The sequence below is a fragment of the Myotis yumanensis genome, unplaced genomic scaffold (genome assembly GCF_028538775.1).
Source record: "Myotis yumanensis isolate MYYU_CA2020_CCGP unplaced genomic scaffold, mMyoYum1.0.hap1 SCAF_2, whole genome shotgun sequence".
NCBI classification, from domain to species: domain Eukaryota; kingdom Metazoa; phylum Chordata; class Mammalia; order Chiroptera; family Vespertilionidae; genus Myotis; species Myotis yumanensis.
Window position 1 is genome coordinate 26,595,363 of NW_027223753.1, and position 23,767 is coordinate 26,619,129.

At 43.4% G+C, this 23,767-nt stretch overlaps 2 protein-coding genes across 4 annotated transcripts in view; one reads left to right on the forward strand and one right to left on the reverse strand.

The window, feature by feature from the left end:
- CAP1 (cyclase associated actin cytoskeleton regulatory protein 1) overlaps positions 1–1,399 on the forward strand; it is a 30,831-nt gene extending 29,432 nt beyond the window's left edge. For all 3 annotated transcript variants that reach the window (XM_070404809.1, XM_070404811.1, XM_070404810.1), the window contains exon 13: positions 229–1,399. In XM_070404809.1, the coding sequence (XP_070260910.1) occupies positions 229–312 (84 nt within the window). In that variant the 3' untranslated portion in view covers positions 313–1,399. The remainder of the gene's footprint in view (positions 1–228) is intronic.
- Position 1,400: 1 nt separating this feature from the next.
- PPT1 (palmitoyl-protein thioesterase 1) lies at positions 1,401–23,767 on the reverse strand. The gene is made up of 9 exons (XM_070404812.1): positions 23,635–23,767; positions 18,789–18,898; positions 18,431–18,558; positions 17,817–17,887; positions 15,564–15,666; positions 7,041–7,131; positions 5,952–6,050; positions 4,340–4,411; positions 1,401–2,923 (listed from the first exon to the last, which is right to left on the reverse strand). The coding sequence occupies exons 1-9, from the start codon at positions 23,756–23,758 to the stop codon at positions 2,801–2,803; spliced, it is 921 nt and encodes a 306-aa protein (XP_070260913.1). The 5' UTR covers positions 23,759–23,767; the 3' UTR covers positions 1,401–2,800.

Sequence of the window (23,767 nt, forward strand, 5' to 3'; positions counted from 1 at the left end):
CATTCCTACACTGCAGTGCTCCTCCACTATGTCAGCGGTAGGGGAGGCATTAGTAAAAGATTTGGGTGGCAGTGCCAGTGACATAGCCTTTTAAGGGAGGGTTTGGTTTCTCTCACTACATTTTGCCTGCTCTCAGAGCTTAGTGGAAATAAGCAAAGGAAGAAAAGTGTAAGACTGAATCCCAACTTATTTTTTTGCTCATATTTAAACCTGTTTCTTTATTTGCAGAATGAGTTCCCCATCCCCGAGCAGTTCAAGACCCTATGGAATGGGAAGAAGTTGGTCACCACAGTGACAGAAATTGCCGGATAAGCGAAGTGCCACTGGGTTCTTTGCCCTCTCCCTCACACCATGGGATAAATCTGTATCAAGACGGTTCTTTTGTAGATTCCCTCTACCTTTCTGCTCTTAAACTGCTTCTCTGCTTTGAGAAGCACAGCTACCTGCCTTCACTGAAATATACCTCAGGCTGAGATTTGGGGTGGGATAGCAGGTCAGTTATCTTCTGCAGGAAGGGGCAGCCTTTTCCTGTCAGCTCAACCACACCACCAGTCTGCTCTTACGGAACTGCAGACCAGGACTGGCGTGTTTCAGCTTTCAGCCTTTGGGGATTATTCCACCAATAGTCTTTTGGGAAGAACAAAGCAGTCCCCAGGAATTAACAGCTCAGAAAGTTCACACAAATTAATCTTTTCCTAACAATGAGCATGAGGTAGCAGAAGCTGGTATGATTCCAGCTGGGTCTTCTAACAGACTAATTTTTCACTGTTGACAAGTGAGGCAAGTGTTGCATTGGACCAAAGGCTGAAGCTTGGCCATCTAGCATTCCAAGCAAAATTGTTTCCTCTAAGTATTCCTTTTATTCTGCATTCCATCCTGGCTCCACCTGAACCTGAGACAATAGGTTCTCCTGTACCAGCTGCTGTGGCAGTGCCTGCACCCAGGCCAATTTAGAGTCTTGGACCCTTTCTTTGTCTGGGATCCCTGCCCAGCACCTTCTTAGAGATGACATAAAAAGAGAGGGGGGAAAAAAAGGAAAAACGCACCATTCTAAGGAATCTGGCATTCCTTCCTCCCATGCTAGGTGCCTGTCATCCATCTTCACTGTCTCCATTGCCCTGTCATGCTCAGCAGCTTTTGGCTTCTGTCCAGGCACCTGAACAAAGGACTACAATCTCCTCTGTAGGCTGGTTTTCGGTTTTATGTAAGAATCTTGCACAGCATTGCTAATAGAAATTTCAGTTTTTCCCGCTAGGACAAACACCAAAATATGCAACTTTTTTTTTGGTGGGAAGAGATATTGTCCTGTGACTTCTACCCATTTCCTGAGGCCTGTAGAAATAAACCTTTATCTACTTAAAGTTATACAGAAAATAGAATAAAATTAATACCAAACTTGCTTAGTATTTACCTGTGATATTTATTGTAGAGTTGAAAACATGACACAAAGTTTAAGAAGCTATTCTTTTTTAGACAACCTCATACAATTCTTTTCACATCGCCCCACTTCTTACCCTTAAGCCTCATCTTTTAGTTGGAAAATAAGGCTTAAGTGTAGGAAAAATCACAAAGAGTAAACTTTACCGCACTAACAAGATACTTTTTTCGTGTAGCTAATCATTTCCCCAAACTGACATTCTGCACAAGTCTTCCAAAACAGTTTTGATAGGTTTTCACGGGCAGGGAAGTTGGGGCTAACATGTTCAAACTGCTCAAATAGTGTGGGGAATGGTAGAATAAGGTTAGTTTTCTGTAACATAACAGGAATTCTCAAAGTCCTTAATATGGGTTGATCTCCAAGGAGAAAAGGGATGTGCAATATTCCCCAAGCTTTTTGAGGAAATAATCTTTTTTTTTTCTCACAGAACACATCTTAAACAAGTTTGGAGTGTACCAGTAAATATGATTTTTTTATAATGGAAATTAGCCTGATCTCCATGTTTTTCTCCCATTCTCTGTTAATACCAGTAACAGAGTGACTTAATCCAGACCACTAGTCATATGAAGAGATGGCATATTAAGGATGGAAAGGAAAGAACCAGCCACCTCCTCAGTTTTCATTTCCATTTCTACATTTTTCTTCACCTCCCTTTCTAAGTTAAGCAATACCCACACTTCCTCCCTTAAACAATCCAATCGGGTGTTACTTCCCTCCTTTTATTACAGCAACTAATGTATCACAATCGGGGGAGACCAAGAGTGCTACTGAAGCTAGATGGTGGGCTAGTAGAATTTGTCTACTTGCTAAAGACACTACAGAAGAAAACATACTCAAGGAGAGGAGGGTAGCCTTGGATTATATAGCAACGTTCAAGCAATACTCTCGTAAGCACTGGTTAAATCCCCACCAGCAAAACTGAGAAAGCATGTCTGTGACCACCTCAGGCCTAGGTATCAGCCTTCTGGCTTGAAATGTGGCTAGATTTATATTAGAAAGATGTTTGCCCTCAGAATCTATGTCACTGTTTTAGTTCAGTCTCTTCTGGGCCTGGGCACAGTTCTGGCACTGACTTGCAGCAGACTATTTCCTGAGACAGCTTGACTACATCAAATGGTTGTAAAATAATCTCTGTGGTTATTAACTAATTAAACTTGCATTCAACACCATATGCTGATAGGATGAGGCAAAGGATAAGATTTGGATCTTAGATCTTTCTAAGTAGGTCATGTTAGATGATGACTAGAGAAAAGGGTTAGTTGCAAGCTGGACCTGTGCTCCGGCTTGGGCATGAAGGGAACAGTCTTCACTAGTTTGGAAGTGCTGGGGGCTCCCTGAGCTCTGGAGCAAGTTGCAAAGGTTTCACTCAAGGAAGGGTATGATGTGGGCATAAAACCATTCTTCAGACAGTTGAAGATGGTCCCCTTCTACAGCCAGGAATACTAGTTGTCCTGCATTGTCCATTTCTCTTAGCCCCAAGCGGTCCTGCAGAGAGAAATGCCATAATTAATCAAAAAGCTTACTGAAAAGTTTTGGAATAAAAGAAAAGGTTAGCTGAGCCCTGGCCGGTTTGGCTCAGTGGATATCGAGTGTTGGCCTGGGGACTAAAGGGTCCTGGGTTCGATTCCAGTCAAGGGCACATGCCTGGGTTGCAGGCTCGATCCCCAGTAGGGGGTGTGCAGGAGGCAGCTGAGCAGTTATTCTCTCTCATCATTGATGTTTTTATCTACCCCTCTCCCTTCTTCTCTGAAATAAATAAAAAATAAAATGTTAGCTGAGATATATTCTCAAAATGCAATCTTTTGCCTAAGCATTATAATTTAGGTGTATAGTCAAAAATGCCAAAAAGGATACCTATTTTTTCCCCTAAGCATTAAAATTATATGCAGTTGAGATTATTCTATAGTTTTATATTTTGCTTTCTAAAGTTTTCCAAACCTTTTGGAGGACAAAACTGCCTCAAAGTGTCAGTTAAGCAGAACTGAACCAAAGACAGGAGAACATTAGCTCAATAACTTAAAAAACATCCAACCCGTAGGTAACAAATCTGGGACACTTTCATATCTTGCAGTTGAAAACACTGCCCGTGTGCCACAGAACAAATACGATTCGAAGATGAGCAGTTATGACAGTGTCAGAATGTTGCTTCTGGGGTTACCATCAGTTTGAGTTTCACAATAAGGAGGCTCTTAAGTTGTAATTTCCGAAACGTAACAGACCCTAGCTTCCCTCTTACCCAAGAGGGGCATCAAATGTAAGAGAAAAGCCAAGAGAGGAGACTAGGCTTCTGAAATGTAAAGAAATTCGAGTAGAAGACAGTTGGTTCAGACATAGCTCTTGTGCATTTTGGGGAGTGTATCTCCGATACAGTCTTCAGTGTGGAGCTGGAAGTGGTGAAACGCTGCAACCTCTGCTTGAGAAACCATCTACTGCAAAAAGGAATTCACAACTCTAGTCCCATAACCTCCTGCAGGAGGAGCCCCTCTGTCAGTGCCTAATTTAAAAACACTTCCACGACTACTAATGTTTTAAAGTAATGCCTGTCTCCTGTTTTCATTATGCCTAGGGGGCTTGTTGGATTTGATCCAGTCTGCATCTCAGCAAAAGAAGCCAGTTCTAACCTTTTTACCAGAAAGAAGGAGCTAGAAAGGATGTGTCCCTTGGACATGCTTGAAAACCATGAGGTACAGGTCCTTCGATGTTCAGGAATTAGATTCTATGGACCAGCACCTAATAAACTAGCCCAACAGTCAGCAGCCTACTCAGCCTCACCGAGATGGGTCAGACGCCTCACGACCACTTACTGCTTTGGGGTATACAGGACAGGGTCTATCACCCAAGAACCCGGCAGCTTCAGGAGCCGGGAACTGAAAAGGACAGCACCTCTCCCCACCCAGTTACCTGTGTGTACAGAGTGGTCTTCTGTAAGGGAATGGTTTCCTTGTCTTGTCCACTTCTGTAAAATCCAAACCACTGCAGGAAAGGAGGAAGAAATACGCAGATCACACACATGGCATATATACTGCCAAACTAACTTAAAACTGGCTGGTAGCTAAGCCTAACCAACAAACGACGTCATGAAGGTGTAGTAAGATGGAAAAATAGAATATGTCTTGAGTCATCTCTTTTTTAAGGGTAGATCTTGAGAGATAAGTTATCTTTTCCAAAGAGCTTTCCAATTTCCCAAAATTTCTGCTTCCGATAATTATTGAGCAACTACCCTCGAAAATCCTTGTGCTGAACTAGACACTCAAAGATGAATACATACAGTCACTGTTTTTCAAAAAGCTCTAGTATAATGAGGCACAGAAACAACTAATTGTTTAGCATACTTTTCTGTAAAGGTCACATACAAAATATTTTTGGCTTTAAGAGCCACATGGTTGCAACGATTCAATGCTGCCATTGTAATGCAAAAGCAGCCACAGACAATATTTTTAAAAACTCAAGTATGGCTGTGTTCCAATGGAATTTTAATTATGGACATTGAAATCTGAATTCCATATAATTTTCACTTCAAATATTTTTTACTTTTTCAACCACTTAAAAATGTAGAAACTATTCTTAGTTCATGGGCCATACGAAAGCAGGTGGCAGGCTGGATTTGGCCTGCAGGCCATGGTTTGCTAGTTCCTGGTGGTCTGATGTGATGAGTGCTGTAATACAGGCTGATTCTACTTGAAATAGGATAGCATCCTAAATGGATAAAGTGATCTGAGATTGGCCTTGAAAGGTAAATAGGAGCTTGTCGGGTGGAGAAGCCCAGGGAAGGGCATTCTAACACTCCGGTGTGGGGTGAATTTCCCGCCAAAATATAAGATGGCGCGGGCAATTATTTAGGTTTCCCGCGCAAAATCAGGGATTTTTATGATACCTATTACCCCAATGGGTATGAAACGGTTCGCATACGCAGGTAGGTATCTTTGTGAACGGCAAACAAACAAATATTTGGTAATACGCAGTTACAATCGGCCCGAGTTTACACGTTTCCCGCACTCCACCGCAAATCTATGAACCGAGTTAAGACGGCTCCCGCGGAGTACGCGCAATTCACGCGAGCCGACTTAACTCGTTTCCCCCACTCCAAGTGCTAAGAGACTGAAAAGCTTGAATAAAGGCATGCAAGAGAAAAAGCATAGGCCAAGTTTGGGGCATTTCAAGTAGTACAATGTGATCAGAGAATCTAAAGTGTACAGTGTAGGGAGATTAGGTTGGAGAAACAGGCTGAAGCCAGGTCAAGGCAGACCTTCAATGTCAACCTTTAGGGACTTAAAGACTTGGGGCTGGTGATTCTGAACTAGGGTCACAGGTCTCTCTGAGAATCTAATCAAAATTATAGTCCCTCAGAGAATTCAACGTTACCATTTTGCATAATCTGGGTGGTGTCCCATTTATAGACCTCAGGTGAAGAACCCCTGCCCTACACAAAGGTTGGTGGACGGACTAAGGTTTTTCCCCAAAAGTCATTTACTACTATGGTCTCCTGTCTTGTGGCCTGCCCAAGCAGTCTCACCTCAGAATCCACAGGGTCCACAATGGAATCATTGAGGAATTTCACCATCACAAACTTCTTCAGGGCCATAAGGTTTTTCTTGTAGGACTCATTGACACCCTGGGGGGAAAGGCCAGCAGTATCTCAGAGTCATCATCAGGTTACAGCTGGGGATTAAAGCCTTTCAGGCTGCTTTTTCAGTTTCCTGCCCAGAATATACCTTGTACAGCCTTTTTCTTAACATCCTATCTGATTGGCATGCCCCCGGCAACCAGGGTGCCATCATTAATCTGTCACTGCACTCCACAGGTATCCGGCATATAGGTTAAAGACATCTAGCCAGAGAAAGCCAAGGCAAAATAAGAAGCTGCAAGTTCTGAGTGGTTCTGCTATACGACTGTTTTTCCCTCTTTCAAAAAAAATTGTTTTAAAAAACTCCAGCCTTGGCTGGTCTGGCTCAGTTGGTTGAGCATCATCCTATGCACTGAAACATCACAGGTTTGATTCCCAGTCAGGGCACAAGCCTAAGTTTCGGGGACTCGGTCCCCAGGCTCGGGGTGGGTACAGGAGGCAACCAATCAATGTTTTTTTTCTCTCTCTCTTTTCCTTCCTCTCTCTCTCTAAAATCAATAAAGAAGATATTTAAAATATGAAAATTTTTAAAAACCTCTAGATAAACACAATATAAATTAAGCCATCTAGTTTACCAGAATCTCCCAAACCATGCTTATATTTGGGACACACAGTCCTCTTTGCAGTATCTAAGTAAATCTCTTTTCTGTGAAAATTTGACCCAAAAGGGACCCGCCAGGAAGACTTCCCTCAGTAAACCAGCAGCTGTGAAGTTCCATGTAAGCCAGCCAGCAACCCACTGAGCTGACCATGCTTCAACACTAGGAAAGGGAAAGGACATAAGGGAAGAGAGCCAAATGGATTTCAGCCTCCCTAAAAGGAACTGAATCTCAGAATCACTGGCTCCCTTCCTAAAAACAGAACTTCTGTTTCCTGGGTTGTCTGGGATACTTTGGGTAAACAGTCACTGCTGATCTTTTTATAAATGTCCCAAATAGAAAAATGAATACATAAGAGCAGCCTGGCTTGGGTGCTTACTCTCTCCTGATTAATATCTGCCAAGAAGATGCTGTGGTTGCGGTACATGTCCTCCTTTATGGGGTCGTGCCAGTATTCTGCTTGCACCAGCCTGCAGGGCAAAAAAGATCAAGGTGACCAAGCTGCACGTCAGCAGGCCCCTCTGCATAGGTCACCAGGAGACTTCAAAGGGTCAGAGACCGGAGTCCTCAAGTCCCAGCCCTTGCCCTCTAAATAGGGAAGACAAGACTTCCACCTACCAAAGTTCATCACCTAGACACCTGAGGCAAGGATGTGCTATTTAATACAGTAAAGAACATCTTAGCCTGGCCTGTTTGGTTCAGTCGATAGAGCATCGGCCCTCAGACTGAAGGGTTCCAGGTTCAATTCCAGTCAAGGGCACGAACTTCAATTATAGGTTCAATCCCCGGCCCTGGTCGGGGCATGTGCAGGAGGCAACCAATCGATGTGTTTCACATCAATGTTTCTCTGTCTCTCCCCCTCCTTTCCACTCTCTCTAAAAATCAGTGGAAAAACATCATCAAGATGATTAACAAAAAAATCAAACAAAAAATATACTAAAACTTAGGAAAAGGACCTATCAATATGGTTCCCCTGTACCACTGAGCTTTACCACACTTAATCATGCTTCCAAGTCATGAAGACACATGCTGTCCCCTCCCACAACCCCAAATCTTTCACTCTCCTTTCCTTTCTACTTATCCTGTAAGACTCAGCTCAAATACCACAACTTCTGCCTCCTCTTCACCCATTTATCTCCTCTTCATCTATCTCAGTGATGGCGAACCTTTTGAGCTCGGCATGTCAGCTTTTTGAAAAACCCTAACTTAACTCTGGTGCCGTGTCACATAAAGAAATTTTTTGATATTTGCAACCATAGTAAAACAAAGATTTATATCTTTGATACTTATTTTATATATTTAAATGCCATTTAACAAAGAAAAATCAACCAAAAAAATGAGTTCGCGTGTCAGAGGTTCGCCTTCACTCATCTATCTCGTTGTGCTGATACTGAGATGGAGGTCTGATCTTTCAATCACAAAGCATTTATCATACTACTAGAGGCCCAGTGCATGAAATTCGTACACTGGGGGGGGGGGGGGGGGTCCTCAGCTCGGCCTGTGCCCTCTCGCTGTCCAGGAGCCCTCAGGGGATATCCGACTAATGGCAGTTGGACATCCTTAGCCCTGCCACGGAGGCGGGAGAGGCTCCCACCACTGCTGCTGCACTCGCCAGCCATCAGCCTGGCCTCTGGCTAAACAGTGCTCCTCCTGTAGGAGCACACTGACCACCAGGGGGCAGCTCCTGCATTGAGTATCTGCCCCCCGTGGTCAGTGTGTGTCACAGTGACTGGTCATTCCACCATCTGGCTGAAACTGGCTCTGTGACATCCCCCAAGGGGTCTGGGATTACGAGAGGGCACAGGCCAGGCCAAGGGACCCCACCGGTACACGATTCGAGAGGTTGGCCAGCCAGGGAGGGACTGCAGGAGGGCTCTAGAGCATGTCCGGCCCGTATTGCTGTCCTGATCAGCCGGACCCCAACAGCAAGCTAACCTACTGGTCGGAGCGTCTGCCCCCTTGTGGTCAGTGCACATCATAGCAACTGGTCAACCAATCGACTGCCCCCTGGTGGTCAGTGCATGTCATAGCAAGCAGTTGAGAGGCCTTAGCATATCATTAGCATATTACGCTTTGATTGGTTGAACAGCCAACTGGACGACCAGACACTTAGCATATTAGGCTTTTATTATATAAGATTGAGTGATACTAGTTTTCAGGACTCTGATATGTCATGCAATTTTTAAGGACAAAAGGCAGGTATTTGGTGGTTATAATATTATTTCAGACACAGATCAGTTCTCTTCCCACTTTTTTACTTTCTCTCAGTCTCTCTCCACTTCCCCTTCCATTCCCTCCCAGCCCTCCCCTACCAAAACTGACACCTCTACCGTAAGTTCTCCCACAGAGAGAACTTACGGTTAGTTCCCACTTAGCACCTGCATCTACACAGCAATATTCCAGCTGGAGAAAAAGGCTGAGCGTGGACCTAATGGGAGATGTCCTCTGGGGAAAGGGAGGAATTAGAACGTGAGTGGGACTTTCTATCCCAGTTTAGCAGGAAAAGAAATCAAAATTTCTACAAAAGGAGCCAGCCCCCAGCCAGAGTGAAAGAGCTGCCCAGAGGTAGTGATCCTGGAAGCACCACTCAGCAGAGCAGCGTGGCACTAAAGCCCACTGGACCATCTACATCAGAGACGATGGCAGCTTCTGACGCCCAGGAGACAGGGCTGAAGTTCAAGGAGGCAGCAGTCAGACTGTCAGCGGTCAGAGTGACACATATAATCTGCTTATAAATGTATTTGAAAGCTTTTAAATGTTTCCTTTATCCAATTTTTAAAAGGTGACGAATTCTGAACATTTATAAAATACTGGTATTAGTGGTGGTCTTATTTTGTTTTGGCATTGTTATCACTTATTGTGTGAGAGTATTAGTCCCGCCTCTCCCCTACAAGACTGTAACCTGCTCAGCAGTGACCATCTGCAGATGCTCAGTAGGAAGGGTTTGCTGAATGAAACAGAAGGATGTGGGGATGCTAGACAAGTTAGGAGCAAAGTAGGCCTGGAGTAAAGGGGGGTTAGGGTTTAGAGATGTGACAGGAGGATAGTTAGAAGAACAAGGGAAGACAAAGCTTCAAGAATAGGTGGTCAAGTGTCAAATGCTGAGAAATGTTGAGCACTGAGCCCACACACTTTTCACACAAGTGGACACTCAAGTTCCTTCAGAAAATGTAGGTGAAAGAATACAAAGGCTCTAGATCTTGCCAGGCCCAGTTCTGGTGACTCAGAATGGCAGGGGGGAGGCCTAATGGCTAAGGATAAAAGAAAGAATAAAGGCAGTAATCACAGGTTGGTCACCTTTTTGTGTGAAAGGAAATAGCTAAGAAGGGGCAACAGGAAGAAAAGGACATTTTGTTTTGTAAGAAGCCTGGTGCACACTATTCAGTCCTTACAAGAATTCCATAGAGTAAGTACTATTATTTTTTTTTTTTGATTTTTTTTTTTAATTAAATCTTTATTGTTCAGATTATTACATTTGTTCCTCTTTTTTCCCCCCATAACTCCCCTCCTTCCAGCTCCCACCCCACCCTCCCCCCTCATTCCCCACCCACTGTGTTCATCCATAGGTGCATGATTTTTGTCCAGTCACTTCCCGCATCTCCCACACCCCTTTTTCCCCCAAGAATAGTCAGTCTATTCCCTTTCTATGTCCCTGATTCTATTATAATCACCAGTTCATTCTGTACATCAGGTTATTTATTCACTTGATTCTTAGATTCATTTGTTGATAGATGCATGTTTGTTGTTCATAATTTGTATCTTTACCTTTTTCTTCTTCTTCCTCTTCTTAAAGGATACCTTTCAGCATTTCATATAATACTGGTTTGGCAGTGATGAACTCCTTTAGCTTTTCCTTATCTGTGAAGCTCTTTATCTGACTTTCAATTCTGAATGATAGCTTTGCTGGATAAAGTAATCTTGGTTGTAGGTTCTTGGTATTCATCACTTTGAATATTTCTTGCCATTCCCTTCTGGCCTGCAAAGTTTCTGTTGAGAAATCAGCTGACAGTCGTATGGGTATTCCCTTGTAGGTAATTGAGCCTCTTTCTCTTGCTGCTTTTAAGATTTTCTCTTTGTCTTTTGCTCTTGGCATTTTAATGATGATGTGTCTTGGTGTGGTCCTCTTTGGATTCCTTTTGTTTGGGGTTCTCTGCGCTTCTTGGACCTGTAAGTCCATTTCTTTCACCAGGTGGGGGAAGTTTTCTGCCATTATTTCTTGAAATAGGTTTTCAATATCTTGCTGTCTCTCATCTTCTGGCACTCCAATGACTCTGATATTAGTCCGCTTAAAGCTGTCCCAGAGGCTCCTTACACTATCTTCACACTTTCGGATTCTTTTTTCATTTTGCTTTTCCAATTGGGTGTTTTTTGTCGAATCTTTGGTTTGATTATTGTACTCCTCTGGTCTGCTATTGGGTATAATATTCTTTATTTCAGTCCGTGTATGCTTACTTTCTAATTTCTTTATCGTAGCATCGAGGGTCTCATTAGTTTTCGTGAGGCTCTGCACAAATTTATGGCAAGCCCTCAAAATTGCGATTCTTAGCTCCATATCCTCCATTTCTGTCATGTTTCTTTGTCTCCGCATCTTTTATGCTTTCTTGGTGCACCCCCTTGTGGTCTCTGTGCGCAGTCTTGTTCTAGCCAAGCCTTAATTGTTGTAGTTAACACTAGAGGGATTTGACCCCCAGGCCGGCTGGCTATAGGAATCAGCTGTACGGAAAACGTCTGCCTTCTGGGGAGGCGCTAATCCAGCCTTTGCCTGAGGTGATCGGCAAATGGCTGTGTGCAGGCTTTGGGCGGGGCGGGATCAACAGGGCGGGCGGAGGGAGCAGTTATGGCCACGCTCAGTCCCGTTCCCAGAGGCTCTGCTTCTCAGAACCCCGGCAGCCGCTGCAAACCTCGGAGAGAAAGCTGCCCTCAGGTTCCAACTGATGCCGGATAATCCCGCTTCTCCCGTTTGAGTCTGGGTCCCTAGAGACTCGCCCGGATCTGGAGCCCAGAGTCTGAGACTCACTCCCGACAGAAAACGACAACCGCGCCCTCAGCCACCAGCCCGCTTTGCGCGCGCACCTCGGTACCTTTGTATTTTCCACACTGCGCCGCCTCTGAGCCTCGATTTGCTGTTCTCTTTCCTTCTAGTTGTAGAGTCTCTCTTCAGCCAGCCTTCCTGTGGTTCTGGGTGATGTCCGTTCAGTCTTTTAGTTGTATTTTTGAAATGGTTGTTTGCGGCAGCGGTCTCCGGTGTTTACCTACGCCGCCATCTTGGTCTCCTCGAGTAAGTACTATTATTATACTCATGTTTACAAATGAGGCAACCATACTCCGAGTGATTAAGTAGCTTGCTCAAGGTCGAAGTGTTAGTATGTAATAGAACAGAAAACAGGAGGGGAAGACTGGGCTTTTCAATACAATGATCTTCTCTGAAAGTTGTTTGTTATAATGAGAACTAGAAATGAGTACAATATGGAATCAATAAACTGTGAAGTCATACAATAAAATGTCATGCAGCAAATAAGACAAATCAGCTTTATGTATATGTAATAACATGTTTAGATCTCAAAAATGTAATATTGAGTACAAAAATCATTTGTAGAATGAAATGCACAATGAGATATCCATTACATAAAGTTTTAAATATACAATATAACACTATTTGTTGACTGATTATGGATATGTATGCATATTATACAAACTTTTAATAGGCTATATTCTGATTTGACAGTGGTTGTCACTATGGAGGGAGGGCAAAGAATGAGATCTGGGAGAGATATGTAAAAAATTCAATTTTATCTGAAATGTTTCTGTTCTTAAAAATATCTGAGGCAAATATGACAAAATACTAATTTTAGGTACACAGAAGCTTTAGGTACACTCTCTGTACTTTTTTAAAGCATGTTTCATGGATTTTTTTTTTTTTTTTTGGAGAGAGAGGAAGGGCTCCAAGGGAGAGAGAGAAGCATCAATATGAGAAAGAAAGATTGATCGGTTGCCTCTCGTAGGCACCCTTACCTAGGATAGGACCAAAACCTGGGTATGTGCCCTGACCGGAAACTGAACCAGCGACCTTTTGTACGACACTCAACCAACTAAGCCACACCAGCCAGGGCTCTCTGTACTTTTATTTATTTATTTATTTATTTAGCTAATCCTCACCCAAGGATATTTTTTCTATTGATTTTATTAGAGAGTGGAAGGGAGAAGGAGAGACTCACAGAGAGAAACATCAATGTGAGAGAGACACATCAATTGTTTGCCTCCCACACGTGCCCCAATTGGCACAGGGAATTGATCCTGCAACTAAGGTAAATGCCCTTGACCAGAATCAAACCCACAACCCTTTAGTCTTCAGGCTGATGCTATATCCACTGAGCCAAACCGGCCAGGGCACGCTCTACTTTTATGAACAACTGAAAAGTACCTGAGGCAGCTTGAATGGTTGCCTCAGTATTTCCAGGAAAGAGTGTGGCAAGTTGAGGGCAAAGATGTGGGCAAAGTGGGACAACTGAAGACAAGCACTCTCTGAGCCATGGGGGTGGGAGCGCAGGTGCTGCAAAGCAAGGGGCATGCAGGCTGGGAGCCAGGGACCAAGGAGACGGCCAGCGGGAGAGCAGAGCTGGCACAGAAGACAAGAGGCCAAGGGTGGGGGATGGCAGGGAGAAAAGGAGGAAGGAGAAATCAGGAAGGGCTGCTAGAATCTCAGAGGCGGAACTACAGGGCAGATTTCAGTCAGAAGGTGAGAGAGAGCTGTAACACTCACCATTACTCATTGTACCCACCATGCACTTCCTCACCGCCCTGGCCGGTGGCTGGGTTGGAGCAGTTGTCCATACACCAAAACGTTGTGGATTTGATTCCCAGTCGGGGAGTGTACTGGAGGCAACCAATCAATGTGTCTCTTTCACACAGCTGTTTCTCTTTCTCTCTCCCCCTTCCTCATTCTCTAAAATCAATAAACATCTCCCCGGATGAGGGTCAAAAAACAAAAACAAAAACCACTTCCTCGCTGCGTATTCAGGGTATTAGGATATCAAATTTGCTTTGCTATGGTTAAATTATCTGAACAGTGTAGAAGACATCTTCTGGGGTCTCTGCCTAAATCAAAACCATCCTCTCTCGTGTGGGAACTGCGCCCTTCCTGCCCCCACCTACCAGTTACAGGGGCGGGTATAGTTGGTACCATGTGGTCCCACACTTCTCTGGTCACAGCTAATGAGAACAAGTGGGAACCTGACCTGAGCTGGGGCATGGTCCCTTCCCTAATAATTTGAACTGGGGCAGAGAGATTCCAGCCTCAGGCTGAGATAATCTCCTAAAGGAGCTGTGCCAGGTTTACCATGGCACAGGGGCTGGTCTGCATGGAGAGAAAAAAGCACTGAAACAGAGGGAGCAGCACTGACAATAGCTGGAGAGGGATTGCCTTAGCTCTGGATGGCTCCATTTCTTTCTTTCTTTCTAAGAATGGTTTATTGGTTTTTAGAGAGAGAAGGGGAGAGGAGGAGAGAGAAGCATCAATATGAGAGTGTATCAAACGGCTGCCACCTGCTCACTCTGCCCCCTTCTGGGGACTGAGTGCAAACCGAGCATGTGCCCTTGACCAGGAATTGAATCTAATAATTCTGATTGCCAATGGTTGTGTTTGGTTCACAAAAGAAATATAAAGAAAAGGATGTGCTTTTCTTAACCATCTGAGTTAGAATGAGAAGAATAAAGAGTAAATTAAGAACAATAAAGTGTAAAGAGGCTATGTATATATCCATGAGAACAAAGAATATATGGGACATTAATAACCAAGCTATGGCTAGTCAAACCATGTAAGAGGGTAAAGCTTAGCAGTGGTTAGAGCTGCTTGAGGGAAGATGGAAATATTATGTATCTTAGTTTCCTTCACTGACCATCAGGTGGCACTGTTGACCCAAGATAGCTTTGTACCTATGCATATAGCCACTGAAAGAAAAGGAAAAGAGCTAGCTTCGGGTTGCTTCTCTGTGGGTCACTCACCAAGGCTATACTTTGGAAAATGGCTTCAAGGAAGTGTTGTATTGAAGAGTTGTTATTAGACAAGAATTATCCACTTGGAAAACCCATAAAATAGATACCATAGCCAAACTAATTAATCCCAGTTATCACCTAGAATACTCTAGTTCAGTGGTCAGCAAACTGCGGCTCGCGAGACACATGCGGCTCTTTGGCCCCTTGAGTGTGGCTCTTCCACAAAATACCAAGTGCGGGCGCACATGTACAGTGCGATTGAAACTTCGTGGCCCATGCGCAGAAGTCGGTATTTTGTGGAAGAGCCACACTCAAGGGGCCAAAGAGCCGCAGTCTGCCGACCACTGCAGTGTACTGAATCTGAATTTCTAGCAATGGAACCCTAGAATCCATTTTTAATGAATTTCCCAGGGGTTCTAATATATATTTTAATTTAGAAACAACTGAACAAGAACATTTTCCAAAAGTGATTCTGTATGCTTTTAAATACTCAAACACACACACACACACAGAAAAATAATACCCAAACACATTGAGTATTGGGGACATTGATGTAGGAGACTAACCACGCGCTGCTGACAACATAAAGAATCTGCCCTCCAATATTAATAGTAATTGCTTGGGCTTGGTACTTTCTAAAGGCTTTTTGTTTGTTTTAAGATGAACATTTATTTATTCTGTTGTGATTACATTCTTCTTATATAGAAAAATGTCCTCTGTTTCTTTTTAAAATTATTATTAAAGCAGTTTTAGGTTTACAAAAAAATAGATAGTAGAGAGGTATTTATGGGGAAAAAATCGCACTTGAATATCACTAGCAACTATTCCTAGAATCACTGTTAGCATGAAAGTCAGCATGATATTTTCATGAAGTGCTGGTTCTATGTCCTTGTCAGCTAACCATACATACCGTTCTTGAACAGCTTTATTGTAAGCCCCAGCATTCAGTGTTTTTCTGATCAAGTCACAGATGTGAGAGCTCTCTCCTGGGCACCGAGGGAGTCCAAAAACACCTAGAGAAGTAGAAGACAAATGCCCATTCCTTTAATAATTACGTATTGAATACCTACTATGTCCAAGGCACTGTGAGAAACAAACAAAAAAAAGGCAGAGCTTGACCCTGATATCACTCAAATATTCTTCAAGAAAATAATGTCTTGAGGATTAACACTATCACCAGCTTCCTCTTGGTCCCCCCACACTCTTTCCTGCCTAAAAACCTTTGCACCTGGTCCTTCCTGGAGGATATACAGGCATAAATCAGAGATACTGCAGGTTCAATTCCAGATCACTACAATAAAGCAAATATTGCAATGAGTCATTCAAATTCTTTGGTTTCCCAGTGCATGTAAAAGTTACGTTTACACTACATTGTAGTCTATTAAGTGTGCAACAGCCTTAGGGCTAAAAATATAATGTACATACCTTAATTTAAAAAAATACTTTATTGCCCTAACCGGTTTGGCTCAGTGGATAGAGCATCAGCCTGCAGACTCAAGGGTTCCAGGTTCGATTCCGGTCAAGGGCATGTACCTTGGTTGCGGGCACATCCCCAGTAGGGGGTGTGCAGGAGGCAGCTGATCGATGATTCTCTCTCATTCATGTTTCTAACTCTCTATCCCTCTCCCTTCCTCTCTGCAAAAAATCAATAAAATATATATTTTTAAAAATACTTTATTGCTAAAAAATGCTAATAATCACCTGAAACCTCAGCGAGTTGTAATCTTTTTGCTGGTGGAGGGTCTTCCCCAGGTAGTGATGAAAATGTAGTATTTGCAAAGCTCAATAAAGCGAAGAGCAATAATACAAGGCATACCTGTACTGCTCTTGCTGCTTCAATGGCTGGACTCATTTGCATCTCGCAGGTCTTAGCTTAGAGAAGTCATATCTACCTACCCTAACTCAAGTAGTGTCCAACCCCATTTCTTCCCCTCTCCCAGTTATACTTTCATCCCCATTATCCTCAATAACGTTTTTCCGGGGTACCGGACATAGTTCTGAGCACATATTGACAATAATTCATTTAATCCTCACAACCACCCTGTGGAATAGAAATCATTTCCAGCCCCATATTACGGATTTGAAACTTTAAAACAGAGAGGTTCAAGGTTAGATAATAAGTGCTACAGCCAGAAGAACACAGCAGTTTTGGCCCCAGAGCCTACACCTTTAACCAATACAACCACAATTCTATCTCTCAAGTATTAACCCTTTTATTTTTCTCTTTATCGTAGTTACCACTGTCCGTATTTATTTTATTTGTTTCATGTCTATCTCCCCCACTACCCACAGAAATGAAAGTCTCATAAAGGAAGGGACCTTGCCTTATTTCTAGGTTTTCAATAAATATTTGCTGAATGAATAAAATGATAAAGCTGTTTTTACCAATTTGCACTTGAATAATATTTTCACTTTTAGTAAGTATTTCCTACCTATCATTTCACTTCATCCTCTGAAAAATTCCCACAAGAAGAGCAGAGCCTTATTTTAGTTTCCCTCACCTGTGAAAGAGACCTAGGAGACCAAATTACTTGCCCATCAGTAATAGTTAATTGGGTGAATCCAGTATTCTGATTATAAGGAGAATCCTTCCACCCCTTCGCTATACCACCTAATAGCTATACCCATCAGGACAGAGATAAAGTTCTATTCCAAAGACACATCCTTCCCCGAGTCTATAATTCTGTCTACATAGAAAACCTGTTGTTTTCCAAAGAGTTAATAGCTACTGTTAATTTTACAGACAACAAAGCTTACACATCATTCTTTACCTGAGCCTAGACATCACAATGCCAGAAAACAGGAAAGGTTGTTAGACTTTCCTAATTCCTCAACCAGCACCAGCTATGTGGCTGCAACCATCTCACCTCCAGGAAATCATGTCAACTAAATTGGAGAGAAGTAGATGACAACCTAATGATTCATTTGTGTTCCAGGCCTATAGAACCCTAAGTATCTTCCTATTTCTTCAAGAATGCTGGTTAGTTTGTTAGAAGCTGGGGGGGCGGGGGGGGGGGGGCGGGCGGGGCAGGGGACGGACAACAACAGAATTTTGCAAGGATGGCTGGCTGACTTCTTGTATAAATAGAGCTGCTAGAATTTTTTTTAATCAAATGATCACATGGGTTAAAACAGAAAAAAAGAGGCACAGAGCCAAAGTTACCTTGATGTTGTCCCCCAATTGAGATCAGATTGATCATGGGAGGTGAAGGACATCTCTGAGCCACTGCCCTCCTGAGGGGAAAAAAAGATTATCACCTCTGACTGTCAGATGGAAATGTATCACCAACCACCAATTCCTCAGATTAGACACTTAATTCTCTGTGGTTCTCCAAGGCCACAGTTTCAGGATTGTCCTCTGATATGACCAAATACAAGTTTTTATTCTTTCATAGAAAATAAATTAAGTTCCACACAGAGCTTCTGACATGGGGACATTTTAGAATAGTTGGGGGGCGCGGGGCTGGCTCTGTCTATGGGGCATTCCCAGGCCTTTCCCCGCCTCCTTCCCCAAGGCATTTTCCTTGCCTCTCTCTTTCCCCTAAGCTCTAAGGGGCCTTCTTTTGCCTCTGTCACTTGTTCCCTGAGTTCATTTCTTCTACAGCTCACTTCTACTTCTGTGACTTTATAAATAAGCTTTCTCTATAGTTTGGGGGAGAAGGTAGCATAGCTTCCCTTCCATAGGTAAAGATCTAAAAATAATTAGAGGAGTCAATCTATCTGAATCAGAAAAAAGAAGTCGATTCCACGTAATTGGTATAACAGAAGGGAACTTACAGAAATTGGCCTCCCTGGGAAAATCCCATAGCATTGTAGCCTTGCTGCAAGTTAGGATCCTTAGCAAGAATCTCACACACTGATGTTACTTGGGAATTGACATTCAAGAAGAAGCTATTCTCCACATCCTAAAAGAGGAACCACAGAGAAGTGAAAAGATGGGGCTGAAAATCAACAATGGCGTCTTCTCTAAGAGGTGAACTTGTTTAGTTTAGGTTGGTATCCTCACATACGCCACTCAAGAGTTAAATTGCCATTGCTTGATATGCTGCAAAAACATAAGGCAAAGCATTTGAGCAGTACATTCTATGAAACTAGTCAGCAAACGTCCAAGGAACAGAGCTGTGAAGAGCCTTACCTCTATCAGGGTCTTCCCAATCTCTAGAGATAAGACGTAAATTCCAGGTATTTTCTTCTCAACCATTTTTTTGATAAAGCCCATGCTTAGGGGATTACAACAGCTGTCTCCTAGACAACAAAGACAATGATGGGAACTTATGAATCATAAGATTTTTTTAAGAACTTTTGTGCTTCAAAGGGCATTATCAAGAATGTGAAAATACAACAAACAGCATGGGAGAAGATATTTGCAAAACATATATCTGATAAGGGCTTAATATCCAGAATACACAAAGAACTCTTGTAACTCAAAAAGAAGATAGCCTAATTAAAAATGAGGAAAAAAAAGGATTTCAACACACATATCTCCGAAGATGATGTACAAATGGCCAACAAGCACATGAAAAGATGGTCAGCATCATTGCTCATTATGGAAATACAAATCAAAACTACAATGAGATACCACTTCGTACCTTTATGAAAGGATGGCTTTCATAAAATAATTAATTTAAAAAATGAAAAATAGCAAGTACTGGCAGGATATGGAGAAATAGTAACCTTTGTACATTGCTGGTGGAAATGTAACATGATACAGCCACTGTGAAAACAGGCTGGTAGTTCCTCAAAAAGTTAAACATACAGTTACAGTTATCATATGACCTAGACCAGTGATGGCGAACCTTTTGAGCTCAGCGTGTCAGCATTTTGAAAAACCCTAGCTTAACTCTGGTGCCATGTCACATATAGAAATTTTTTGATATTTGCAACCATAGTAAAACAAAGACTTATATTTTTGATATTTATTTTATATATTTAAATGCCATTTAACAAAGAAAAATCAACCAAAAATATGAGTTTGTGTGTCACCTCTGACACGCGTGTCATAGGTTCGCCATCACTGACCTAGGCACATGACTCCTAGATACAGACCCAAGAGAAATGAAAACATGTGTCCATACAAAAACGTGTACATGTTTATAGCAGCATTATTGATAACTGTCAAAAGGTGAAAATGACCCAAATGTCCACCAATGGATGAATGGATAAACAAACTGTCATACACACATACACACACACACACACACACACACACACACATGCTACAAGGTGGATGAACCTGAAAACATTATTATAAGTGAAATAGGCCAGATACAAAAGCTCACACATTGTACTGTTCCTTTTAACGGATATATTCAAAATAGGCAAATCCATAGACAGAAAACAGATTGGACATTTCAGTGAGTTGTGGGAGAAGGGGAATGAAGAATGATTATTTAATGGGTACAGGCATTTGCTGGGCTAATAAAAATGTTTTAACTAGAGAGAAGTAGTGGTTGCACAACACTGTAATACACTAAATGCCATTGAATCGTCTACTTTATTGTGGTTAATTGTATGCTACATGAGCTTCTCCTCAATTTAAGAACGAGCATTTTTGCTTTGCTCATGTTTATCAAGTAATAAACCCATACAATGTAACTGGGACACCAAATTTACAACTGAAAAATAAGCAGAGATGCATATTCCCCTCCCTTATCACACAAAATTTAAGGAGGCACTCACTCTCAGATTCATGTAAGTGCTGACCCTCAACTTGTAACAAACTAGAGAGTGAGTGCTTCCTTAAATCTAACCCTCTAGGGCAGCGAGATGGCCCGAGGCAGGCACACTGGTGTGCTGCAAGTATTTTGAAAACATGCAATACCTATTTAATCATGGGCACTGACCCCTCTCCCCTTAGATTGTCAAATAAAACAATGACAACAGCCAACACAACAATAGCCATCTGGTGTGAATGAATCAAAATTACACCTTTCTTGCCCTGACCGGTTTGGCTCAGTGGATTGAGCGTCGGTCTGTGGACTGAAGGGTCCCGGGTTCGATTCTGGTCAAGGGCATGTACCTTGGTTGCGGGCACATCCCCAGTGGGGAGCATGCAGGAGGCAGCTGATCGATGTTTCTCTCTCATCAATGTTTCTAACTCTATCCCTCTCCCTCTCCCTTCCTCTCTGTAAAAAATTAATAAAATATAAAAAAAAATTTTAATTACACCTTTCTTTTTGTCAGATTGGCAACGAATATATTTTTTGCTGTGCCGAAGAATTTTAGCGATCAGTTTGTGTGAGCCATGAGATGAAAAGGGTTGAAAATCATTGCTGGGGGCTTCCTTATTTCACCCAAGGCCCAGTCCTGTTTCTCCTCCTGTTTTAAGGAACCAGAACTAAGAATGGGAAGCAAAGTGACTGACGGACCACTGAGTGGGAGAAGTAGAATGAGATTATTTTCCATTTTAACTTAATCATCCTATTTTCGACCTGAGAGGAAGCTTAAGAATTACTTTTTAAAGAGGAAAAGGCTAAGGATTACAGCCTCTTAGCTTTTGCTCACAGTAACATGCACCGCACTGAACTGCAAGTGTTGGTTCTTACCCGCCTCCCTACGGACTGCCTGTGCTCTGGAAGGACACGAAGCACCTTGTGTTCTCATTTAACTCCCCTGTAGCGACCCAGGCCCTGGCACAAAGCCCTGACAGACTGGCTATATTTGCTGACTCTGATTCCTCTCTGAACACTTTCCTTCAACACATTCCAACAAGACTGTCATTCTTTCCAGAACTGCTTTTGTCAAGGTCTTTGGTGATATTCATGTTGCTAAATCCAGTTACCAATTCTCAGCCCTTACCTTGCTTGACCTGTAAACATTCCATAGTTTGATTATCTCTTCCCCTTGAAACATTTTCAGCTGTTCCCCAGGACATTGCACTCTCCTGACTTGCTTCCACCTCCCTGGTTGTCCCATCACGGCCTTCTTTGCTAGTTCCTTCTCATCTCCTCAACCTCCATATGTTAGGAGTGCCTCAGGGCTCAATCCTCAGACCTCTCCCCTCTTCTGTGTACACTCACTCCCTAGGCTGTGTAACCTCACCCAGGCTCAGCTTTAAATACCAAATATATGCTGAAGGCTTCCCCAAGTTAAATCTCCACCCTGAACCTCTCTCCTAGACTGCACACTCCAAATACCTCTACATCTCCTGGATGTCTTAACAAGCATCTCAAACCTAGTAAGTTCAAAAGCAGACCTCTGATCTTCTCCCCACCCCAAATGTGCTCCCTACGGGCGTCCCCACTTTGCGGAAATGCCAACGTCATCCTTCTGGTTGTTCAGGCCAAAACCCATGGAGTCATCCTTCATTCCTTTCTATCTCTTTCATTCCACATCTCATCTGTTAGCAAATCCCTTTGGTTCCATCTTCAAAATATTCCAAACTTTGACCACTTCTCCATTTTACTATACTGTTTCACGCCACTGTCATCTCTCTCTCTCTTTTTTTAAGTTTTGATTTGTGGTGTTTGTTTGTTTTTGTTACTCCTCCTTACCCAAGGATATTTTCCCATTGATTTGTAGAGAGTGGAAGGGAGAGAGAGAGACATGTCGGTTGTTTGCCTCCCATATGAGCCCAACCAGGGCCGTGGATGGAGCCTACAACTGAGGTACCTGCCCTTGACCGGAACCAAACCCAGGACTCTTCAGTCCCCAGGCCAATGCTCTATCCACTGAGCTGAACTGGCTAGGGCCACTGTCATCTTTTTTTAAAATTACTACAATAGCTTCCTAACTTGTCTCCCTGCAAATGTCCATGACCTCCTACAACAGCGGTTCTCAACCTGTGGGTCGCAACCAAACGACAATATCACAGGGGTCGCCTAAAACCATCAGAAAACACATATATAATTACATATTGTTCTTGTGATTAATCACCATGCTTTAATTATGTCCAATTTGTAACAATGAAAATACATCCTGCATATCAGATATTTACATTACAATTCATAACAGTAGCAAAATTACAGTTATGAAGTAGCAACGAAAATAATTTTATGGTTGGGGGTCACCACAACATGAGGAACTGTATTAAAGGGTCGCGGCATTAGGAAGGTTGAGAACCACTGTCCTACAATCTATTCTTAACTAGAGCGGTCCTTTTAAAATATAAGTTCAGATCATGTCACTCCTCTCAACTCCCCGCTCCAAGGGCTTCCCATCTCATTCCAGCCAAAGCCCCTACAGTGGCCTTAATGGGCCTAACAACATCTGCAGCCCCCTCTCCCACCCCCGACCTAAACCCCTATTTTCTTCTCCTTGTTCACTCAGTTCCCACCACACTGACCTGAATGTAGTTTCTGGAACATACCAGACATACCTCTGCCTCAGGGCCTTTGCATTTGCTACTCCCTGGACCAGATGGCCACAGGGTACCTTGTCCACTTCAGTCTTTGCTCAGATATCACTCTCTCAGTGAGTCCTTTCCTGATCTTGCTCTGAAAAACTGCAAGCCACCATCTTCGGTTTCCATGCCCCTCTCTGCTTTATTGTTTTATTTTTCCATCGCACTCGGCACTTACCTGTATAGTCTGTCTCTCCTATTGGAACGTAAGCTCCAGAAGAGCAAAGAACTTAGTCTGCTGTACTCTCTGCTGTATCCTCCGCATCTATAGGTGCTCAATAACTATGTGACTCGCTGCCTAACAAATCTCTGTTCACCGTTTGCATGAATCAGAGGACGGATGCCCGGGTCGCTGCAGCCACAGCCCAGCCCTGCTGAGCGGGTGCCAGATGCTCCATCCTGTCGCTCCATCCTCGCTGCGTGAGGATGACACACTCCGCACAGCAGTGCACAGCCCCTGCGAGCCGCACCCAAGGACAGACCCTCCCCCCGCCGCTTCCCAAGCAGGGCAGCCCCCAAATCCTCACGCCGCCGGGGGCTGCTGTGGGACCGCGGTCCGCCCCTTGCACTTGGCAGACGCGAACCGGGCTGAAAGGGAAAGAGTCGCCAGACCCGTTGGATCCTCCCCTCGCTCACTCACCCATCCCGTGCCAGATCACCAGCGGCAACGGCCCGGCCTGCTCCGGGTGCCCCAGCCGCAGGGCAGCGCGGGGCGCCGGCAGGAGAGCGATAGCCAAGAGCCACAACGTGCTGGGCAACGCCATCTTGACTCA

What these genes read in the sequence shown, in the direction of transcription:
- PPT1 (XM_070404812.1), bottom strand. Translation starts at nt 23,758, where the DNA reads ATGGCGTTGCCCAGCACGTTGTGGCTCTTGGCTATCGCTCTCCTGCCG. An exon ending in GGTGATCTGGCACGGGATGG is followed by an intron (nt 18,899 to 23,634) that starts GTGAGTGAGCGA and finishes TTTGTTGTCTAG; the next exon opens with GAGACAGCTGTTGTAATCCC. An exon ending in AATAAAGCTGTTCAAGAACG is followed by an intron (nt 7,132 to 15,563) that starts GTATGTATGGTT and finishes TTTGCCCTGCAG; the next exon opens with GCTGGTGCAAGCAGAATACT.